Source organism: Equus przewalskii, chromosome 20 (genome assembly GCF_037783145.1).
Source record: "Equus przewalskii isolate Varuska chromosome 20, EquPr2, whole genome shotgun sequence".
Classification (NCBI taxonomy): domain Eukaryota; kingdom Metazoa; phylum Chordata; class Mammalia; order Perissodactyla; family Equidae; genus Equus; species Equus przewalskii.
Genome location: NC_091850.1, coordinates 56,791,713 through 56,813,286, shown reverse-complemented (window position 1 = coordinate 56,813,286; position 21,574 = coordinate 56,791,713). Strand labels below are relative to the sequence as shown.

Below are 21,574 nucleotides of genomic sequence, written 5' to 3'. Positions count from 1 at the left end.
GTCCCACATATAAAGTAGAGGAAGATGGGCACAGATGTTAGCTCAGGGCCAGTCTTCCTCAAGAAGAGGATGATTGAGGAGCGCTGGCAGCAGATGTTAGCTCAGTGCTAATCTTCCTCAACAAACAAAGGAGAAAAGTCCTGGCAGCATTTACGTAGGTTCTGCTCTGAGGAGAATCTCAATTTCATGGCAGCCTCAGAGTGCAGGGCAGCACCCCCACCCCAGTCTTAGGAAGGCCCCACTGTGCCCTGGGGACAGGGGAAGAGGCCAGGACCCAGGGGCACCAGCTCTCATCATCCGTGTGCCCACAGGCGAGGTAACCACTGATGAGGCTTCCAGAAGGGTCTGGCTGAGTCCTGCTGAGAGGGCGTCCCTCTCCTGCCCGCCCACCCCCTCCGGACGTGGAGACCCCTGTCCTCAGACACCAGTGACAGGCAGCCCCCTCCAGGCTGGATGCCTGGTGGGCAATGGCGTGTCCACACGGGCCCACTGTCTGTCTCACCCGAGGCCAACGTGGGTGAAGGGCTAGTGTCAAGGTCACGGTCAAAATGAAAGGAGAGTGTGCACCAGGATGCACAGGACTCGGCTGTTGTGCTCACGAGAGAAGGCTTCACTGCAGATGACACCCGCTTACCTGGGACCACGCCGTTGGTTGCAATCGCGCTCATGGAGATGGCGGTCAGCATTGTCTGCAAAAGGACAGGTGGCCCTTTTAGAGTAAAGGGCACTTCTGAGGGCCGCCCCGGCACTGAGATGACGGCTCGGGCCTGGGGCAGCGCCACCCTCGCCCCCAGCTCCAGAGAGCAAAGGGGCTGCTGAGTGACCGGCGGCGAGGCTCCAGCTACTCAGGACGGTGGCCCCCATCCTCTCCCACTGAACCCCAAAGCTGAGCTCCTGCAGGGCACCCAGGAAACACCCACTCAGAGCCCGTCCCGCGCTGCAAGGCCAGCTTCTGCCTGGCGCCCACCTCTCTGTGGGGTGTGGGGGACCCTGGAGGCACCTGCCCCCACGTGGGGCTGGAGGACGGCCGGAGCTGTCCAGGGGGGGCCCACCACCACCTCTCACCGCCTGCTCAGGAAAGCGGCCACACCCGTAAGTCGGGGAGCAATTCGTTTACAACCTCAGGACCAGAGGGGACAGTGCCGCAGGAAAGCCCAGGGCCTCAGTGACCGCTGACCCAGCTCCCCACCAGGGTGCGTTTACGGCTTGAATAAGGCCCTACACTTTAGCCTGCTTTTTATCGCCCTTTTTTGTGTGTGTGTGGCAATTACTCCAAAGATTGTGCCAGAGTCATCCGGTGAAAAAATAGAAGAGCACAGTGAGGCTGTTTAGGCATCCACACCACCGCATGGCCACAGTCGGGCATGGGGAAGTCCCCACGGCGGCCAGAGACACGGCCAGGGGTGGGGCAGGGCGGCGGAGTGGGGTCCAGGGGACTCTCGCTCGTCTGCGTTGTCTGAATTCTTTCAGACAGAATGTCTCCAGGTGACACCCAGCTGATGAAACCTGCTCCACGACCCTCCTCGAAACAAGACTCAAGGGAGCAGGAAGGGCGTGGCTGGTCCAGGAGCCACCGAGGGGCGTCGAAAGGAACCAGACGCCACAGCACTGGGAGACGAGACTTCCTGTCACTAACACAGGCAAGGACAAGGACGCAGTGCCGAGGGGGCTGAGCGGTGGGTCTGGGGCTGAATGGGTCAGCGAGGTGGGTCCCTTCCTGTGTACAGGGATCCCCAAATATGCCGAGATGCTTCCAAACTGAAAGGGGACCTTGTCACAATGCAAGACCCTCGCAAGTGGTAACAGCGACCACCCCTTCCCCCCTGTGAGGCTCCCCCCTGTGCAGTGAAATAAGACATCCTCCAGAAAATCAACAGCCCGGTGGGGACCCACAGCCCAGCGTGGCCCGTTTTCCCTGCACTCACACCAGCCCTGGCAAGGAGGCTGCCCCTGGGGGTGGCGTCTACCAAGGCCCCTCGGCATCCCAGTGCAGCGAGCCCCTGAGGGCCCAGCCGTCCACACGGACAGGCCCAAAGGCAGGGAGGCCATGCCGGGCCCAGCTGATCACTCACACAGGTGCAGCACATGGACACGATGAGGAACGACTCCAGGACGCCGGCAGCCCCCACGATCCACGTCAGGCGCAGAAAGAGGATCACGCCGAGGATGTTCTGCAGGCAGGGCAGGTAGACGCCGATGAAGGTGCCCATGCGCGGGCCCTGAAAGAGAGCACAGTGGGCTCCAAGGAGGCCAGCGCCGGCACCGCATGGGGGCCCAGACCCACAGCCCCCCCGGGGAGCGAGGCTACACCATCAGCCCCGGAGATGGCGACAAGGTCACGGCAACAGGAGGACAAGGACAGGAGCCAGCAAGGGATGCAGGCTTCAGCTGCAAGAACTGGACGAAGGGTCGGAGTGAGACCACGGCCTGGTACGGAATGAGGGCGGGGGAACCCCAGAGCAGACCCCGCCCGCCAGGAGCAGGGTGGCATTCTGCGAGGGGACCGAAACCTTATCATCACCAGGGAGCAGACAGGGAGCACCTCGCCTCCCTCCTCCGCAGGGGAACGGCGGGGCAGTGGGTCAGGCGGGGAACAGAGCGGGCAGGAGGCTCTGGGCTCTGTCCAGTGGACAGTGGCACGTGGTTCTAGAACCTCAGGAAACTGCGGAGAGGAGGGGAGATGAGAGAGGGGCCACTGTTCCTAAAACCACAAAAAGCACAGTGACGCTGCCTGCGGGGAGCAATAGGCAGTGTCCCGACCCGCCAGGAGGGAGTGATCGGGACCACCAGCACGAGCTCAGAGAGGAGGGACGTGCCACCGTGCAGCCGCAGACACAGCAACTGCAGAGGCGTCCCCGACACATGGTCCCTGCAGGCAGTGGAGCGCTGGGAGGGCGCCCGGCGGGAACGTCCCAGGGTGGTGATCCCGGGAAGACTCCGTGGCTGAGCAAACCAGGCTGGAAGAAAGGTCGGCAATGCAGCCAGGAGCCTGCCCGGCGGGCCCCGCAGCCACCAGAGGACAGACCAGACCGAGGGGCCCCAGCCTGTCCTATCTGACAGCCAGCGCGACATGATGGTCAGGTGGCACACTCGGGATTTTGGGACATCTGGCTGAGAGAAAAGATTGACATCTTGACAAGGAAAATGTCTTGAATTTAGGTGAAAATAGAGCTGGGAAGATTTGTGAGTGACGACAAGGCTGATGAATACGAGGGCCCATGTGGAGGCTCGAGGGCAACGAGCCCTGGGTCCAGAGAGACAGTGCGCGCGCTCGCCGGGCCGGAGGTCAGGCACGAAAGGAGAACGGGCTTAACCCTCATGAAAGGGAGCAGGTGGGCTTCTCAGGGTGAAAACAGACCAGTTGACACATGGGAACGGCTGCCAACAGTGCCAGACAGCGTGGGGCCAGGGAGCCCCCCGGGGAAAGCAGAGGGCAGCCCAGCGAGGGGGAAGCCGTGGGTCAGGAAGCTGGGGCAGACACAGCTCCCGGAGTCCCAGGACACCAGGCAGCTGGCTTTTAACACCTGGCACCAGGGCCAGCTCCTGGGCCAGCGTCCGCCACCCTAGTCCCGCCCACCCGTGGGACACCCGTGGTTTTGTGGAAATAAAAGAAGTGTTTACCGGTCTTAACCGCACACCCACGGTGGGCACAGGACAGTTTAGGGGGTTTTCAGTTGTATAAAAACGAGACCACAAATGCAAAGTGCCACCTTCTCTTTCACGGTCTCGGTTAACCCGTGAAATGACCAACAAAGACTCGGGCGAAGGAACCCCTCCTGTCAGAGCCACAGCCCAGCTCCCGCCCCACGGAGGCCCAGCCTCTGATCAGCTTGTCCAGGGCCAGCCCCCTGACCCGAGGCCGAGGAAACCCTGAGTCGTCCTGAAAGGGCAGGAGGGGCCTCCAGCTCTCATAAGAGGCCACGTAGAAGGACTGACGAGGGGACAAGGCCCAGGAGGCTGGAGGCGGTGGGCCCTGGCGCCCTACAGGAGCCAAAGCCCCATCTCTGGGGACGAGCTCCTGTGACCGGCGGGTCAGAGGGACCATGAGGGGCAGCTCCCTCCCTCCCCCTTGGGGACCTCACTCAGTCCTAAGTGTGTCAGCCGATTTGTCCCAACTGAATCCTGCCCACCCAGCTACACGACGGTCGCGCCAAGTGAGGGTCCCAGGGGAGCTGGCTCCCTCCTGCACAGAAACCCAGGCCCGTCAGCCTGGGCACCTGCTTCCAGGGGACAGGGGCCACACAGCTGCCCTGTCCTGGTGGGGACATCCTAGGTCCTGACCTGGCAGCAGGTCCAGGCCACGTACTGTGACTCATGGCCATGTGACATCAGCTGGACACTTAGGTTACATCTCAACAGAAGCCACAACCAGGGGGCTGGGCTGCACCTGTGTCTGTGGCGGGCTGGGCTGTGACAGGCTGGGCTGCGACAGGCTATGCTGTGACAGCTGGGCTGGGCTGGGCCGGGCGGCTGGTAGGGCCACTGCCCTTCTGCCCTGCCCACTTCTCAAACACAGAGAGCAAATACTCGAGTGTCAAGGACACGAGTGTTCGCTCTGCTGGGTTTACAGGGAGAGGAAGGAAACGAGGAAGAGATCCTTCCTTGTGGCCTGACTTCCTGATGGCCGGTGGAGCTGAGGTCAGGCCAGACATAGCACTCAGAGATCGAGCAAAGCTGTGGATGCAGGACTCCCAGCCCCTCAGCCACGGGGCTGACCGGATGGGCAGGGGGACACAGAGGAGAGAGACAGGCAGGGAGGCGGCCAGCAGGACCCCCGCTCTGTCAGACCTCAGAGGCTGCGGGTCACTCAGCCGTCCCGTCCAGCTGGCGGAGGGCTGCAGGACACAGCAGACCCCTCGTGGGGCATCTCCGGTTCCCAGATCTGCCTCTCACAAAAAACTCCCCAAAAAACATCTTTCTATACCAATCCTCACGGAGCTCTGCTTATTTCTAAGGATAGATTCCTAAAAATAAACCCCTGAAAAAGAAAATCCCTAGGACAACAGGAACAGGCTTCGTGTCCCACAATAGGAAAACAAAGTGGGGGAGGGGCCCGGGGGCGGGCACACCTTGACCTCGTGCCTCCTGCTCTCCTCGCCCTCCTCGTGCTCCACGGCGCCCTGGCTCAGGTTGGTGTAGTTGGCCAGCTTGTTGAGGAGGGAAGACACCATGGGGTTGCTGTCCATCTCCTCCTGTTTGGGACCAAGACATGGAATTAGTTACCCTAATCCCCCCTGAAATGCCCCCAAACCGATGAGATCAATGGCCCAGCAGAGCTCCCTGCCGTGGGGACACTCCGGGAGGCCTGCTCTCAGGGCCGTCGGGAGCCGCAGCAGCCCCTGGTCCCGAAGCCCAGATCTGAAACGGGCCAGCGAGGCCCTGGACACGTGCCCGGCAGGCATGAAGTCAGGGGTCAGGGGCTCCAGGCCACACTGAGCAGGGCCACCCACCCAGCGAGGGGGCCGGGGTGCCCCAGATGGCCCAGGACTCAGCCACTCCAAGGGGCTCCCTAAGGCAACTCACGGGGGCCCTGACATAATAGCCGTGGGGACAGGGACGGCTGCCAGCTCCCTCCCGGCACAGTGTCTAGTCAGGTGGCAGCCTCAGTTCACCATTAGGCTGGGGGTCGCAAGGCCACAGCCTCTCCACTTGTCCCAATTATAGCGACTTTACTGCCCTCCTCTGTGGGAGACAGGTCACCTCAAACAGCGCCATGTTCTTCCTTTCAAAGAAGCTCTCTCTGTCCACCTCCACATTGTTAATGAACGGGCTGCTCTCTCTCGGGTTTCCATCTCCTGTGCGGACACAATTCGGTCGGCTTTAGAAGGAACGGAGAGGAGGCAAAGGCAGTGAGGGGCGGGTGGAGGGCAGGTGCCGCTGGGCCCAGGGCTGGGGAGGACAAGGCAGGAACCCTCAGCTATGCGGGCTGGACACAGGGCACCGGGGCGGGGGGAGGCCAGCGCCTGTGACCAGGGGACAGCGTGGGCACTGGGCTCCGAGAGCTGCGTGTGGCCACAGCCTTTCTCCTCTGAGAACCCAGACAGGCACAGCCCTGCGGCACCACGCTGCCTGGGACAGACGGCACTGGGGACGCTGCCACGAAGGGCGTCCTGGGTTTCCCTCCCCAGCGCCGGGTTCTCTGAGGGGCAGGGCCAGGCTGACGTCCATCACAGAGGTGACAGCCCAGAGCCAGGTGACCCTTCCACCAACACACACCCAACGAGCTGAGAACACGGCTGGCAGCCACAGTGAGTGTGAGGGACACGCCCGCATCTCAGCGCACAGATGCCGCTGGTCCCCTGGACCCCAAGGGCAGGGTCGCTCACCCTATCCCCCCACGGGGTGGCCTGAGCACCCTTGCTGTCCCACGGCCATCTGCAAGAGCCACGCTAGGAGGCGAGGGGCCCTCCATCGCTGGGCGCTCCAGTCCCGCACACCCAGTGGAGCCGTCACAGGCCACAGACAAACGCGACAGCACTGGGGACGAAGGAGGCGGCGACCTGGGTGGGCGGGGTCACGCCCAGGCCCCCTCCAGCGGGAGGGACGGCCCCCACCACTCACCTCCCCCTCCAAGGACACAGCAGGCAGCTGAAGAAGATTCCAAATGCCAAACAGGCATGAAACACGGCAACCTCACGAGGAACGTGTTCAGGGCGAAGCAACGCCAGGCCCCGCTTCACCCCATCCCGGGCGGGAGACGCGGATGCCTCGGTCCTGGGGTGCAGCTCATGGCGGCCCCGAGGCAGGCACATCTGCAGGCTCCCCACGAGTCACCAGACACTTTCAGACCCAAACACGCAGCACTTTTTATGAAGATGAATAAACCTGCTCAATCGCCAGACGGCCCGTCAGTGGGAACCTGGCTTTAAGTTATGGCCTGCCACACAGTAAAGCTGGGCGCTTATTTCACAGACACGGGGCTACGTCAGACACGAAGTGATGCCCACGGGACGCGAGATAAAGAGCGGGTAACGCACTGTCACGCACAATAGGGCTCCACCTCCGAAGGGCCAGCAGGAGAGGGAGGCAGTGCTGGGACCACAGGCAGTGGCTCATCACGATGTTTTGATTTTGAAGGAGGAGGGACTCAGGAGGAGGGGGACTCAGGAGGAGGAGGGGGACTCAGGAGGAGGAGGAGGACTCAGGAGGAGGAGGAGGGGGACTCAGGAGGAGGAGGGGGACTCAGGAGGAGGAGGAGGACTCAGGAGGAGGAGGAGGGGGACTCAGGAGGAGGAGGGGGACTCAGGAGGAGGACGGAGACTCAGGAGGAGGAGGGACTCAGGAGGAGGGGGACTCAGGAGGAGGAGGGGGACTCAGGAGGAGGAGGTGGACTCAGGAGGAGGAGGAGGGGGACTCAGGAGGAGGAGGGGGACTCAGGAGGAGGAGGGGGACTCAGGAGGAGGACGGAGACTCAGGAGGAGGAGGGACTCAGGAGGAGGGGGACTCAGGAGGAGGAGGGGGACTCAGGAGGAGGAGGTGGACTCAGGAGGAGGAGGAGGGACTCAGGAGGAGGAGGGGGACTCAGGAGGAGGAGGAGGGACTCAGGAGGAGGAGGGGGACTCAGGAGGAGGAGGGACTCAGGAGGAGGAGGGACTCAGGAGGAGGAGGGACTCAGGAGGAGGAGGGGGACTCAGGAGGAGGAGGGGGACTCAGGAGGAGGAGGAGGGACTCAGGAGGAGGAGGGACTCAGGAGGAGGAGGGACTCAGGAGGAGGAGGGGGACTCAGGAGGAGGAGGGGGACTCAGGAGGAGGAGGAGGGACTCAGGAGGAGGAGGGACTCAGGAGGAGGAGGGGGACTCAGGAGGAGGAGGGACTCAGGAGGAGGGGGACTCAGGAGGAGGAGGGGGACTCAGGAGGAGGAGGTGGACTCAGGAGGAGGAGGAGGGACTCAGGAGGAGGAGGGGGACTCAGGAGGAGGAGGGGGACTCAGGAGGAGGAGGAGGGACTCAGGAGGAGGAGGGGGACTCAGGAGGAGGACGGAGACTCAGGAGGAGGAGGAGGGACTCAGGAGGAGGAGGGACTCAGGAGGAGGAGGGGGACTCAGGAGGAGGAGGGGGACTCAGGAGGAGGAGGAGGGACTCAGGAGGAGGAGGGACTCAGGAGGAGGAGGGGGACTCAGGAGGAGGAGGAGGACTCAGGAGGAGGAGGAGGGACTCAGGAGGAGGAGGGACTCAGGAGGAGGAGGGGGACTCAGGAGGAGGAGGGGGACTCAGGAGGAGGAGGGGGACTCAGGAGGAGGAGGAGGGACTCAGGAGGAGGAGGGAGACTCAGGAGGAGGAGGGACTCAGGAGGAGGAGGGACTCAGGAGGAGGAGGGACTCAGGAGGAGGAGGGGGACTCAGGAGGAGGAGGGTGTCATGCGCAAAGAGCTTCGAATGTCACCTTCTGCTCAGGAATTTCAAGTCCCGATCGGCCCCTTTTGGCCCCACAGATCCTACAGTGCTTCCTGGAACCTCCTGGGGACAAATGTCTCCAAAGACCGGGGACTCCACCAACGCCTGGCCTGTAACCGCGGTGACGCCAGGGCTCTCTGACGGGCGCAAGCCTCTGTGAGTGCTGTTTTGCAGCGGCTCTGAGCTTCCGAGTCCCAGATCCGATGGATTACGGCAGCCTGCCCCGACCCCAGCCCCCAGGCCAGAGCACGGCTCCCCGTGGAGCGTCATGGAGCCCAAAGGCAGGTGGCGATCGTGGACTGCCATCTCCATGGCTACTTGTCAGGACAGCCCAACCCAGGCCCCGAGTCACGGTGGAGGAAATCTAGGCCATCACCGAGGACAGGTCGCAGGGACGTGAAGGGCTGAGCCCCAAATTCAATGTGGGAGCTCACGCCCAGATTCCGAGACGTGGGGCCTGGTCGTGGCTCTAAATTTAAAATGTAGGGAAAAACCTATTGGCATCATTCTAAGCAGCAACCCCTCATGTATATGGAGCCCCAACCCACTTGAGCAGGGACAGCAGCACCATCCCAGAGGCCACCGGAGGGCCGGGGGGAGCAGCGTGAGGGGCCGCCTGTACCTGTCTATACCCACCGCGACCCCCAGCACTGTGCCCACCTACAAGTCACCACCGCCAGTGGGCCCCATGGGGGCCGCGGGCCAGGTGTCGGCAGGCGGTCACACCTGGAAAGCCCTGGCCGGGGAGATCTCCTTCCTGGGAGAGGGGGACCCTCGTGCCCACCCACGAGCGCAGGCCGCCAGCTCCTGCCACACAGTGAGGGCTCCCGAGTTGTTCGGACCCAACTGTCCATCAGAGGGATCTTGAGGGAGGGCACCAGGAAAAGGCTCCGAAAACTGGCTGCCCTCAGGCTCCCACGCGTCCTCAGGACCTGGGGCTCAGTGTGAACTTGGGGGGACTTGCCTGCGCACAGCAGGGCCTGTCGGGGTGACCCTGCCACCATCTGACTTTCTGACAGATTCCCCAAAAGGAGATGGGGGGTCACTAAACCCCTGGATGCTCAGAGAGGAAGACGTCTGCCAGTCTGTGCCCCGAGGCGGCTGTAGGCTGTAGGGGCCGGCCCATGGCACCCAGAGCTACTCAGGCAGATCTGCCCTCCACCCCCGACCTGGTGCCCCTGCCCCCAAACCTCCATGACCCCTCGCTCAGCCGGCCGCACGGCAAGCAGCAGCAGGCAGGCCGTCACGCGCCACTTTCTGAATCCAACCGTACATTTGTGAGGGGTGTGCCTCGCTTCGTAGCTTTGCAACCACGTCTGTGTCTCACACACTTAGAAGAAGAAACAAAAACAAGGATGGGAGAAAACGTAGAGGGGAATACAAACAACCAGTCATATCCCGAACAAACGCCAAACTCCCGCGGCAGGTGAAAGGAGCAGCCCACGCTCTGAGCAGACTCGACACTGCGCTCGAGACCCCAGAACTGCCAGCAACAGGTCAGCAACTGAGAAGACTCCGCGTGTCCGTGAGCGCACGGCGCGAGCCTGAGCAAAGGCGAGAACCAGGCCACAGAGGACGGGAGCCGGGTTCCCACCGGCAGTGAGTTTCAGCGACAGGAGGGGAGGGGACAGAACGGGCTCTGAGGTGTGGACTGAATTGGCGCACCGGTGTGAACCCGGGTTCATCTCCCTCACCAACCGCGTCCATGTGCCAGGTGTGTGCACATCACACACACACACACACACACTTCCTCGCTCCGCCTGCCGAGGGACCCAGAAGCAGGGACGTCACCTATGTCACTGGGCGCCTGGGAGACACGGCGACCCGGGGCTGGGGCGGAGGATGCACCCGGAGCACCAGGCTCTGGTCAAGAGAGCTCAGAGGACAGCGCCACGTGTCATGAGGACGGAGCGGCCGGAGGACGGGCCTCCCACTGGCTGCCTCCAAAACAATCTGAGCGTCAAAATAAAGACAACAGAGAAGAACCACGACCCACTGCAGAGGCCCAGATGCCCACTGAGTGACGACAGGACGGACGGGGAGGGAGGGACGCCCTCCTCACTGCAGACCACCTGGTCAACACGGAAGGAGTGGGAGTGCCAGTCACCGCTGGACCCCTCGTGTCAGTGACCACTCCAGCTGAGAACCATCCGTGGACACTGGGACCTGGGCGAAGGCTGGAGGCACAGGGCGTGGACCCCGCCCACACCGCCCACGAGGCACTGACTCAGCACCGAGACTCGGCCAAGGGTAGCACCCGGCGGAGAAGCCGATCTGCTGACCCAAGCAAGAGGTCAAGGCGAAGGTCAGGACCCGACCCTGATCAACACCCCGAGGAGAGAGCACATCACGTGGGGCCCCCACGTCTGAGCATGAGGAAGCCTGAGACGAACCGAAACGAAGGTTGGCCTCAAGCACCGGCCCTCAGAAATGACATCACAGAGATCCAACAGGCCGTGGAAAGTTCCAGAGGGAAGCGGACTACAGAGATGGAAGGCGGCGTGACCCGACGCTTAGATGAAGGCCGTCACTGGCCGCCTGGGGAAGCCCGAGCGGGACCTTCAGTCGATAAAGCGTTCCTGATTTCGGCGCCTCTTCTGCAGAGGTTATGAGAGAAAGTGCACTTGTTTGCAGGAAATACACCCGTAAAGGCGACCTCTCTGCCACGTACGCTCCTCAGTTCAGACAAAGTGAGAAAGGGAGGGAGGCAGAGGGAGAGAAACACGAAGAAAATGCGGCAAAACGTTGACGTTTAGGGAATTAGGCCAAAGGATACCGGGAAATTCTTCGTGCTCTTCTTGAGAGTTTTCTGAAGTCTAAATTTATGTTGAAATAAAGTTAAAAGAAAAAAATACAAATATGCTCACATAAAAAAGGAGTAATTTCTAAAACTCCTCTCCCTGAACTGCGGTGTCTCGGTGAAGGTGTCCCAAGCAAGGCCTGGCCCCGCCCTGGGGGTTTTAAGTGGACTCCAGCTCAGCATCCTCTCCCGGCAGTGACAGCACTCTTCTGGTCGTAATGACTGTTTTTCTGGTTATAAGGACCAGCGGCTGACATAGGACCAGCAGCTCCCGACCATGCTTCTGGTGTAAACAGGATGGAAAGAGCCCTGTGGATGGGACTCTGGGGGACACCAGGCCAAGTTCTGCCTGTGTGCCCGGCTGTGACCACACAGGCCCAGGCGCCAGCCGCCCCCGGGAGGAAGGGAGGAGACGCAGCTGGGGTTTCAAGTTCTCCGATGAGCCAGCGCTGGGGCACGACCTTGGACAAAGTCATGGCTCCCGGGTCTCATGTTTCTTTCGCCAGGGAAAGGCGGACAGGCCAGCATGGGAAGAGCCGCCCTGCTCAGCTCAGGGGGGCAGGTGCCAGGCATCGCCAAGCATCTGAGCGTCCACTCACAGGCTCCCCCCGGCCTGGCTCTGCGGGGAAGAGGTGTGGTCGCTGAGGGCTCTCAACCAGGGCCGTAGCTGTTTGCAAGCGACCGGGGCGTGTGAAACCACTGCCGCTGTGCAGGGAGAACACCGTGCCCCCAGCAACGACCCCTCCTCCAAGGAAACGCACGTCCCCCAAGCACCTGACGTCCAGGGGAGCAGGCAGTGGAGGCACGGACACCCCACTCTGCAACGTGACAGGAACACCTCACACGGCATCCCGGCAGGACTCAACAGGATCTGCGGCGAGGAGCGCCCAGAGCAAGCGCTGCCCGAGGGGGCAGGGGAGAAAACACAACCCTCGCCACGACGCGGGCGGGCAGGTGTCTGGGAACCTGCTCACATCACAGGATCAACGCTCCAGCCATGAAAACCAAGAAAATAGCAAGGCGATGAAGCAAATGACTCGAACAGGGACCAGACCCAGCTGACGCAGCCAGTGAAGGATGCACGAGCCGGGACCAGCTCACGGGGCGATGGCGTCACAGCAACGGCCAGCGGTCGGGGGTTAGGGTGAGTGGCAGCTGCACCTGTGGTTTCCCATTGTGCTGCCAACCAGAACCACCCCACGACGGGCACGGAAAATGGGGAGATAGACACAAAGTAAGCAGGAGGACAGGAAGCTCGTGCCGGGCAGCTGGCAAGTCCTCCAATTCGGGGACGGCACTGACCTCTCCCCGGCTCACGGCCAACCGAGAGCACTGTCATCAGAGTCATGAACCAGGACTTTAATGCTTAATCTCCTGAAGAGAGCACGTTGCCCTCGTGCTCTGAGAAGAGTGTCCGTTAGTCTGTCCTCTGGCTGTGTTCAAAGGCACCCATGTGACTGGCACCAGGAGACCGGAGCACTTCCTCATGGGGAAAGCAGAGCCGGGAGCCCGGTCAGAACACACAGACAGAACTGAGGCCCAGACGGGACGCGAGTCCAGGCCACGCTCTGCGCACCAGGCACCTCCACTCGTGGTTCCCAGGGCGGCCACCACGGGGCAGGAGCCCCTGAGGCAGGAGCCCCCTTAGCCCCCACCCCCACTTCTCCTCAGATCTGCTGGAGTTGAAACACTGGCTCAAAACCACCTGCTGCCCCGAACCCAGGCTTCACTCACTTGGCCTGAAATGGAAACAGCACCAACGGCACCTGGAGCCCCCTAACTCGTCACCTCTGACACACGCAACCTCAGTTCACAGCTGCTGAGGGGGGTCAGGTCACAGTTAAAGCCCCACAAGAGAAACCGTGGTCCTAAGACCCCAGGGCTGGACCCTCCCACCCAGAGGGCTCTGAGGGCAGAGGCGCTGCCCAGAGGTCGCAGGGCCAGGGAGCCAGAAGGAAAACCCTGCCGCTCGTGGCCCGGCCACCACCATCACCAGCACAACCCTGCCAGGCCGGCAGAGTTCTGGAGTGCAGGGGCCCCCCCGGGCCGAGGCCCACCTGTGTCTCACGGATGAGGCCACTCACCTGAGGTCACGCCACCTTCGTCACTCTGCTGATCCATGACAAGGACTGAAGGTGGGCCTGAGAGGGGAACCTGGGGGCGCAAGTGCTGGAGGGCAGGTGGCAGCCCACCGGCCTCGCCAGGCCCCGCCACGTCCTCCTGGGGCAGCTGGCGCGAGGCGGGAGGCCCCACAGCTGGAGCAGGTATCCCGGGCCACGCAGGCTGGGAGGGCAGGACCCACACCTGCTGTTGCTGAGCCTGACTGCCTGCGGCACAGACAGCCAGGCCGCTTAATCTGCTCTAATGGACCGGCGGGATCGGCAGGTCAGATGTTCAATCACAGTGACGGCCGGAGACCAGGGGATTAAGCCCGCACCATCCCCCAATAAAACTCGTCTCCTCTTCCGGCCCTTCAGCCAAGGAGTGAGACTGCGCACCTGCCTCGCGTTTACAGAAACAGCTTCAAACCCCCTCACCTCACATTACAGACCCGACCGCTGGTGCTCACTGGACCTGAGCGACACCTCGACGTGGCTGGAGGTCACAGCTCACGTGAGCCCCCGTGGCCCCTCCAGGGCCGAGGCAGAGACACTCAGCACGCGTCACAGCCGTGCAGTCACACGCAGCACAGAGGCGGCGGGAACAGCACCTTCACGGGATGCGAGCCCCATCCCTGAAAGCTGACCCCAGGGTGGGGGACCGAGATGGAGTTAGTTCCAGGAAGTTCCCGCGAAACCTCCGTCACCTCACTCCATGAATGCTGGTGCTGGCTCCTTATATCACAGAGGAAACAGACTGATTAGGTCTTAAAACAAGGATGCTTCATCCAACACTGTCTACGGCAGAACAAAGAAGACCTGGAATTTCCTAGAGGTCCTCCCCTCAAGACCGACGGGGGCCAGGAAACACAGCACCGGGCGGGTGGGGGGTGGCACTGGGCAGGTGGGCCCCCATCTGCCAGCCGTGCCCCTGGGACGGCCGGGCTCTGGGTGCACCCCCAGGAAAGAGGGATCTGGAGGCCTCCGATGACCCGGGGGCACTTCCCTTAACAGAGTGAAACGTGTCATGAAGATGCACAAAGCGACCCTAACACGGCGTAGGGAAGGGGACCATGCGCTCAGTGTTGCCTCATCAAAGACCCTCCGAGAGCCTGTGACGGCCGCCCTCAGGGCAGCTCGCACACATGGTGAATCCACAGAAACAGCCTCAGAATTCAGCAACGGCCAGGACAGTGGGTGTCGGGGCGCAGAGCGTCGGCAGCGCGTTGCTCCTGCCGTGTACACGGCTCGTTGCAGACTCGTGATGTTCTCTCTCGCCTCTTCTGCTTTCCCGGGACACAGCAGCCACTGATGGACTTGATCTTTTTACGCCCTTTAAAATGCATATTTAACAGGCCTGCAGCCTCCAGGGGAGCAGCGGTCCCAGCTCCCTGACCGCCCAGGGCCTCCAGCCTCAGGGGCATTCGGGGTCTGAGGCCACCGCACCAAGACCAACCGCTTAAACAGTGAAAATGCTGGAGTTTCAGCTCGTCACCCAACTCGACAGCAACAAGGCGGCCGACTTGAACATGGGGTAATCTGAGTAGCAAAACAAATCACAACAACTGGGCACAAGTGAATAAAAGAATCCATAAAGCCACTCTGTTACTCATTTAAAAAGATTTAAGGCTGTGGGCGGGGTGGAGGCTGAACTTTACGACTCGTTTCCAACTAATAAAGCAGAGAAGGAGGATAAGAGCCACTTTACGGCACAGAAACCTGGCACACGTGCCAGCGAGCAAAGGCGGCCACTGGGCAGTGAGAAGTCAGAGTGAGGGAAGGCACCGAGGGGAGGAGAATGTCACGTCCCCCTGCGGTCTTCCTCCCAAACCCACAGCCCCATCTGATCACAAGACAAACCTCAGACAGATCCCAGCAGAGGGCACCTCAGCCCAGCTGACGGGCCTGCTCCGAACTGTGCAGGCCACAGAACGAGGAGGGGATGAGGAACTGTCACGCCCCAAGGGGGGTCCCCGGACAGAGCATTTCACCAGGGACGACACGAGGGGCGGACACTTGGGGTGTAGTGTGCAGGCGGCCAGGGCCAGCCCTCAGCTGGGACCACCACGGTCAGCACAGCGTCAGCCCCGGGGCACCTGGAGCCCTGCAAACTCAGGACTAGGCCACACACACAGTCCCTTAAATAAAGAGAGAAGTGACTTTCCTCTCGGAGGCACTACCAACAGAAAACTTGAGAATCGAGGCCTGGAAAATACCCATGGGGCTGGACAGGCGCAGCTCACGGATGTCGGCGCTGGAGTCGTCTGGGGTCGCACAGGCGGTCGGACGTCGGCTCCAACTCCCTCGCTATCTTTTCTGATATCCTCTCACTCCAAGGATCTGGGTCAGATGTTTGGTAGAATGCCACAGAGTTTATCTGCGGCCATTTCCCTGGGGTGGTTTTCAGGAGAAACGCTTTGAGGAGGGAATGCCTTGGGGACGTCCGACCGCCTGTGCGACCCCAGACGACCCCAGTGCTGGTCACCTCCCCTTTGTAATGAATATACGGGGGCCTGCCCCTCTCGGCCTCTCACCGGGGGTTTCAGGGTCTCTCGGACTCCTGCCCGAATCGCTTGGTCGGTACACTGGTTGGAAGGGTGGCCTAACTCACAGGCCGACGTCCACGAGCTGCGCCTGTCTGGACGGCAGGTGGGCAAGCTTCCTCTGTAAAGGACCACAGCGTCCCGTCACCACCACTCACAGCCGCCAAAGACAATGTGTGAACAAGTGGCAGGGCCACGTTCCCATAAAACTTTATTGACAAAAGTAGGCGGCCGGCCCCCGGACACAGCTTGCAGAGCCCAGCAAGCCCAGCAGCCAGGCTCTCCACACATGGCTACCTGCGAGTCTCCTGCCAGCCCAGGAGGCTCTGAGCAGGAAGGCCCAATGGGCATCCTCCCAGCTTAGGAGCCATCGCGCTTCTGCCCCATCTCACGGCAGGTGGAAGGGCCTGAGTAAAGCCCCTCCCTGAAGAGGCCCCTCCCCACAGGGCGCTGGCTTTCCAGCCCCGAGAATCGAGCAGAAGCCAGCACCTCACGGCGACTCCTCAAGGCAGCAGGACAGGGTCGCCGTGACCACACGTACCTGCCGGTCTCCTTCAAGTCTATAAGGGAAGTTCCAGCAGCATGTCTGCTCGTGGCACCCTTTAAACCCGGCACCCGAAGCCCAGCCATCCCCAAGGTCACGGCTCCAGCCGGGCCAGGCTGGGCACTCCAGGATCACCAGCCAGAGCCACAGCCACGCCTCAGCCCGAGACCACAGACGAGCCCCCGAGGAATGGGCCACACAGCTGGCGTCTGCCAGTCGAGAGCCCAGGGCTTCGGGAAGCAACCACAGGAGGAAGGGTGGGCACAGCGTGGGCGGCCCTGACCAGCACCGTCCTCCCCTGAAGGCAGTGGTGGGCCACGCTCTAGACAAAGCCACGGGTCCCTTCCTCACCTCGCCATTTCATTACAAAAACGTCCCAACACACAGCAAAGTTGGCGGATGTTCTACGAAGCCCAGGTCCCCTGCCAGCATTGGCTGCCCCTCTAAGCATGGACCCTCCCGTCCAGTCGAGGCCTGGCGCATCTCAAAGGGCACAGCAGCCACTGACACCCTGTGGAACCGACCCCGTCAGAATTCACAGCACCCCACCAGCCCAGAAAGGTCCCCCGGCCCCCAGGAGCCAACAGCCTCTTTTCACCCTCAATCGGTTTTTGCTGCAGCAGTTCTGCTGCCCGTGTTTCTGGCCCCGGAGATGCAAGCTTAACTCCGACATCAGCAACCGTCAGGCGGTGACCAGGGACAGCGCCATCCCAGCAGTGAGCGGCTGCCCCAGGGCCCAGCCTGACTCCAGTCACTGAGACTCGGGGGGGGGGAAGGCAAGCCAGGGCACTGCGGTCTGTGTCCCTGAAGGACGCGTGAGTGTCCTTGTCGTCACCGAGCAAACACAGCAGGATCTTCTGTGGGGTGGGAGGGGACGGCCCGGGGTCAGAGAAGCAGGCGGGGCTGCAGGACTCAGCGGAGGTTGCCCGGACTCCAGGCCAAAGCAGAGCCTGCATGGCCTGGGAGCCCGGATCCCGTGGTCTGCCACAGACACTGGGTCAGAGCCCCAGTTCCCGCCAAGGGCAGCGTCCCTGAGTGGCCCCCAGTGCCCCACGTCCTCCCTCCCTCTCCAGTTACAGCCTCCGCGAGCCTCCCGCATGTCTGCAATCTCCTCTCCCTCAGAGGTGCCAGCTTCCGCCCCTACCCCGTCCTCCTCCAGGCCTGCATTTCGGATTTTACCACCATCCCTCCCAGAATGGCTCCCGAGGGAGGAACACAGTGACCTCTGAGGCTCAGAGCCAGATGCCTTCCCAAGGGTCAGCCGGGCAGGCCAACGTCAGCAGCCATCGATCGCCCCTTCCTGCCATCGAGCGCGGGCAGTCTGCCCAGCTCACCAGCGCTGACACCAGACGTGGGTCACAGAGGGGCCTGCACGGAGGCGCTGGCCACGGGGGGCCCATGATCCTCCCCGGAGCTGCCAGGTGCCTCCAGCAGAACGGAGTTCCATCGGTGACCTCAGGGCAGGTCTGACAGGCCGGAGCCCACAGCACCCCATAAAGCCACCTCCCCACGGCCGGCGCTCTCTGAAGTAGGTAAGTGCGGGAATGAAGCATTTTTAGGTTCCACGACCATAGTGGGTAACTAATGACCCCTTCCCCTTGCCCTCTGCCCTCCATACTTTGCAGCCAGGATCAACGCGGGAACCTGAAACTGAGCAACCTGGCAATCCAGGCAGTGGATCCCAGCGGGCACAGCTGAGGAGAGTCCTGCATTCAGCCAGGAAAAAAACAAACGCTCGGGCCGAGCGCTCCCACGCTTCAATAGCAAGTTTCCGGTGAAACAGAAACCCATTCTGTGGCAAAAACAGAGGAAATATTGAGAGAACGAGAACCACGCCAACCCCCGCAGCTGATGGCCACTTGCGTCCTGTGGCGTCTTTCCCTCCAGACTCTCTTCTGGGAGGACTGACCAGCCTTTCCCATCCTGGGCTCCAGGAAAGTGGCAGGATCACTCAGAGACAGGATGGGGACGTGGGACGTGCTCCCGGGCGCCTGGTGCCTTCCAAGAGCCTGCCACGCAGCCCTGCGGGGTCACACTGCCGCCTCACGGGGAAGACTAGACGCCTACAGGCACCCCTCAACTTCCTTCCTCCGTGTCAACCTCTCAAGTGACAAATTAAGTCCTTTCCCCCTGTACTCACACCTTCCACCCACCCGCCTGGCTTCCTCTGCCCCAACAAAGCCCTCCACTGAAGGCTGACGTCGAGTCTCCGCTCCGGGCTGTGATGCGGGATGGGCGTGTGTCCTAACGCGCACACGGGAGCGATGGCCACGTGCGCCTGGCGGCGGGCTGGCCCCAGAGCCGAGCGCCTCAGAGGAGCACGTTCCGCTTGGAGAGGCAGGTGGGTCCTGCTCTCCCACAGGGACACGGCCCTTGCTTCCAGAAGCATCACACGCATTCTGTCCCCAGCACTCCCACGACAGCAGGCGTGAGCCGAAATCTGCAGATGCCCTGAGCACCTCGCCGGTCTGAGGGGCTGCACACCTTGCGGTAAAAGCCGCCTGGTCGCAGGTGCGACCCCCGGGCTCCCCCACCAACCAGGGCCATCCCTGGGGGCCACCATCACCACCCGCACTGCCTCACGGCCCCGGGAAACTCATAGGGAGTCTGCGGAACTCCGAGGAGGGAGGCAGGGAGGCTCCGACGTTGAAGGGAGGCAGCCCCTTCCAACCAGGTGCAAGGACCCACGCGAAGGGCCCTCGGTCCCAACAGCCTGGGCAAAAACACACCTGCTGCATATCTTCTTTAAATCTGACACTGGCACAGTCCAGAAAACAAGAAGTTACTCGGCTACTAAGCACCAACACAGAAACGGCAAACAGGAGCAACGGCCGGGAATCCCCACAAAGCAGCCAGCCACACACATGTGCGCACACACAGAACACGTGTGAGTACAGACACACACAGAACATGTGTGAGTGCACACAGAACACGTGAGTACACATAGAGAACGCATGTGAGTGCAGACACATGGAACACGTGTGAGTACAGAGAACGCACGTGAGTGCAGACACACGGAACACGTGTGAGCACACACAGAACACACGTGAGTGCACACAGAACACGTGAGAACACACGTGAGTGCAGACACACAGACACAGAACATGCCCCCAGGCACACAGAGACACAGAGAACACAAGGGAGCACACACACATGCACACGGGGCACCTCTGGGGACCACAGCTCTGAGAGCTCCTTCGCAAGAGAAGAGCGTGTTTCCGAGGGTTTCCGTCTGAAGGAAGTGCCCCCTCCTGGGAGAAGCGTGCCTTGAGTGGGCTCGGGGGAACCCCACTCCCCAACACCACACGGTCACACGGCTGCCTGCGGCTCCTGGCTGACCTCCCTTCGTCAGGGATCCGAGCCTGGGGGGCAGGAACTAGGACCCGCCATGCTGTGCCCCAACACCCAAGGCTCAGGACAGCGGGGCCAGCCAGGCTGGGGGCAAAGGCGGGGAGGCAGGTGGCGGGCAGGGGGCAGGAGCACCCCCAGCCTCGTGGGGCGGCTCCAGTTACCAACACAGGCTCCTGTCCGGCTGTGGTCAAGACCCCCCGTCAGATGAAGAAGAAACCCAAGAACAACCTGGCGCTCCTCTCCTCTGATTTCCACTCAACTCGATCCCTCCCCAGTGACCATCTGGGCGCCGCCCCGCAGGCGCCACAACCAGACGGAGCCGCGGATACAAGAGGTCACAGCCTCCTCTGGGACAGGCCGGCTCCAGGAGAGGGAGGGCCTTGGGGTCCTCCTCGGGGCCTCACCCCACCCCGGGGTGGCTGTGTCCACTCAAGCAGAGGCTGACGTGCACAGGACGCATGCGCACTACCCCCTCAGAGGGCGCCAGGCCACGGCCCCTGCACTGACCGAGTGCAGGCATGCGTGTGGACGCCCACCCGGGCTCGGCTTCAGAACGCAGCATAATGGCTGAGAGGAGCTTCAGTGCAGAACTGAAAGTGACTCTGACTCTCGGGGTAAACACAGGCCCGAGGCGGCGCCAGGCTCTCCTCTCCAACCCCCGACGGAGACCCCATAAGTCACGTGGAACCAGGGCAGGCAGGACCCCGCTCGAGAACAACCCAGAAAGCAGGAAATTAATAACCTGCCCTCAATCACAGCATCCACCCGAGACTCACATGTAACTCAAAGACGGCACTTCCTCCTCCCAATTGTTTCTCAAAAAGAAACTGCCCGAGGAAAGAAAGAGGAAACAAACCCGAGGCCAGGAGCCCAGCGATGGAGGCCAGAGGCGTGTTCCACACAGATGCCCAGAGACACCAGGGGGACCCTGCACCAACAGTCTACACCCTACCTGGCCAGGGACACAGCCCTGCAGACTCCCACCTGCCACGGGGGCCACCTGGATGGGGCCCGCACACCACTTGTCCCCCCACCTGCCACGGGGGCCACCTGGACGGGCCCACTCACCGGGGCTCCTGGCAGGCAGTTCAAGGGCCCACACAGCACCAGTAGCCATGGACATGCAGCTGGGACACCTCATTCTGCGGCTCGTCCTGCTGAGGCTCCGGGCTTATCTGCACAGACCAGATCTCTACCCTGAAGAGGCGGTTTCCCCCTTCTCATAAAAGAAAGGTGTTAACCCTTTGTGATCTGTGCTCTCCATTCAGCAAAACTGCCCAGTGACCCCCAGGAGGGAGCCCAGGCCCCCTGCAGGCCAGTCCTGAGCAGGTGCCCACAGCCAGCCACCTGCCAGGCCCAGCTTCCACTGCCCAAGAGACCAGCTCATCTATTCCTGGGTGCCGTACACCCCCAGGCCCTGCTGGGCCCCTGACTGTCACGGGGCCCTCGACCCGAGGGCTCCCACGCCCTGCAGCGGAGGAGTCTCCCTCTCAAGGCCCCGGGCGGCCCACACCCGAGAACTGCCTGCAGCCGCCTGCATCCCCCCACCAAGCAGCTGTGGCTACAAATGACTCCAAGGACCCACTGGAAGGCTGGGATCATGGAACCTGTGGAAATGGAAAGCACCCGGCTGCGGAATGGGAGTCAATACTCAACGCTCGACAGCAAACTCTGCCCTGCAGTCTCACGTGGGCAGCGGGGGACGCTTATAAAGTTCATACCCCACCATGGCTGATACCGGGAGACCTGGGCGGCCGGCTGGCAGCTCAAACACAATCAATTGAGCGCCAGCTGGACGTCGCGCATCACTCCCCACGTGTGTGCTTTCGATTTTGGACCCGAGGC

At 62.0% G+C, this 21,574-nt stretch overlaps 1 protein-coding gene across 16 annotated transcripts in view; it reads right to left on the bottom strand.

The window, feature by feature from the left end:
• The window catches only part of SLC12A7 (solute carrier family 12 member 7), a 98,634-nt gene that overhangs the window by 29,874 nt on the left and 47,186 nt on the right, over positions 1-21,574 (bottom strand). For 4 of the 16 annotated variants that reach the window (XM_070587263.1, XM_070587262.1, XM_070587265.1 and 1 more), the window contains exons 2-5: positions 5,701-5,795; positions 5,070-5,192; positions 2,073-2,219; positions 635-689 (exon numbers count right to left, since the gene is read on the bottom strand). In XM_070587263.1, coding sequence (XP_070443364.1) covers positions 635-689; positions 2,073-2,219; positions 5,070-5,192; positions 5,701-5,795 — 420 coding nt within the window. Of the gene's footprint in view, positions 1-634; positions 690-2,072; positions 2,220-5,069; positions 5,193-5,700; positions 5,796-6,561; positions 6,684-11,259; positions 11,408-12,494; positions 12,556-16,976; positions 17,350-17,996; positions 18,108-18,287; positions 18,316-20,236; positions 20,515-20,797; positions 21,410-21,574 lie in introns of those variants that run through there. The other 12 variants (XM_070587268.1, XM_070587271.1, XM_070587274.1 and 9 more) reach the window with 10 other exon arrangements.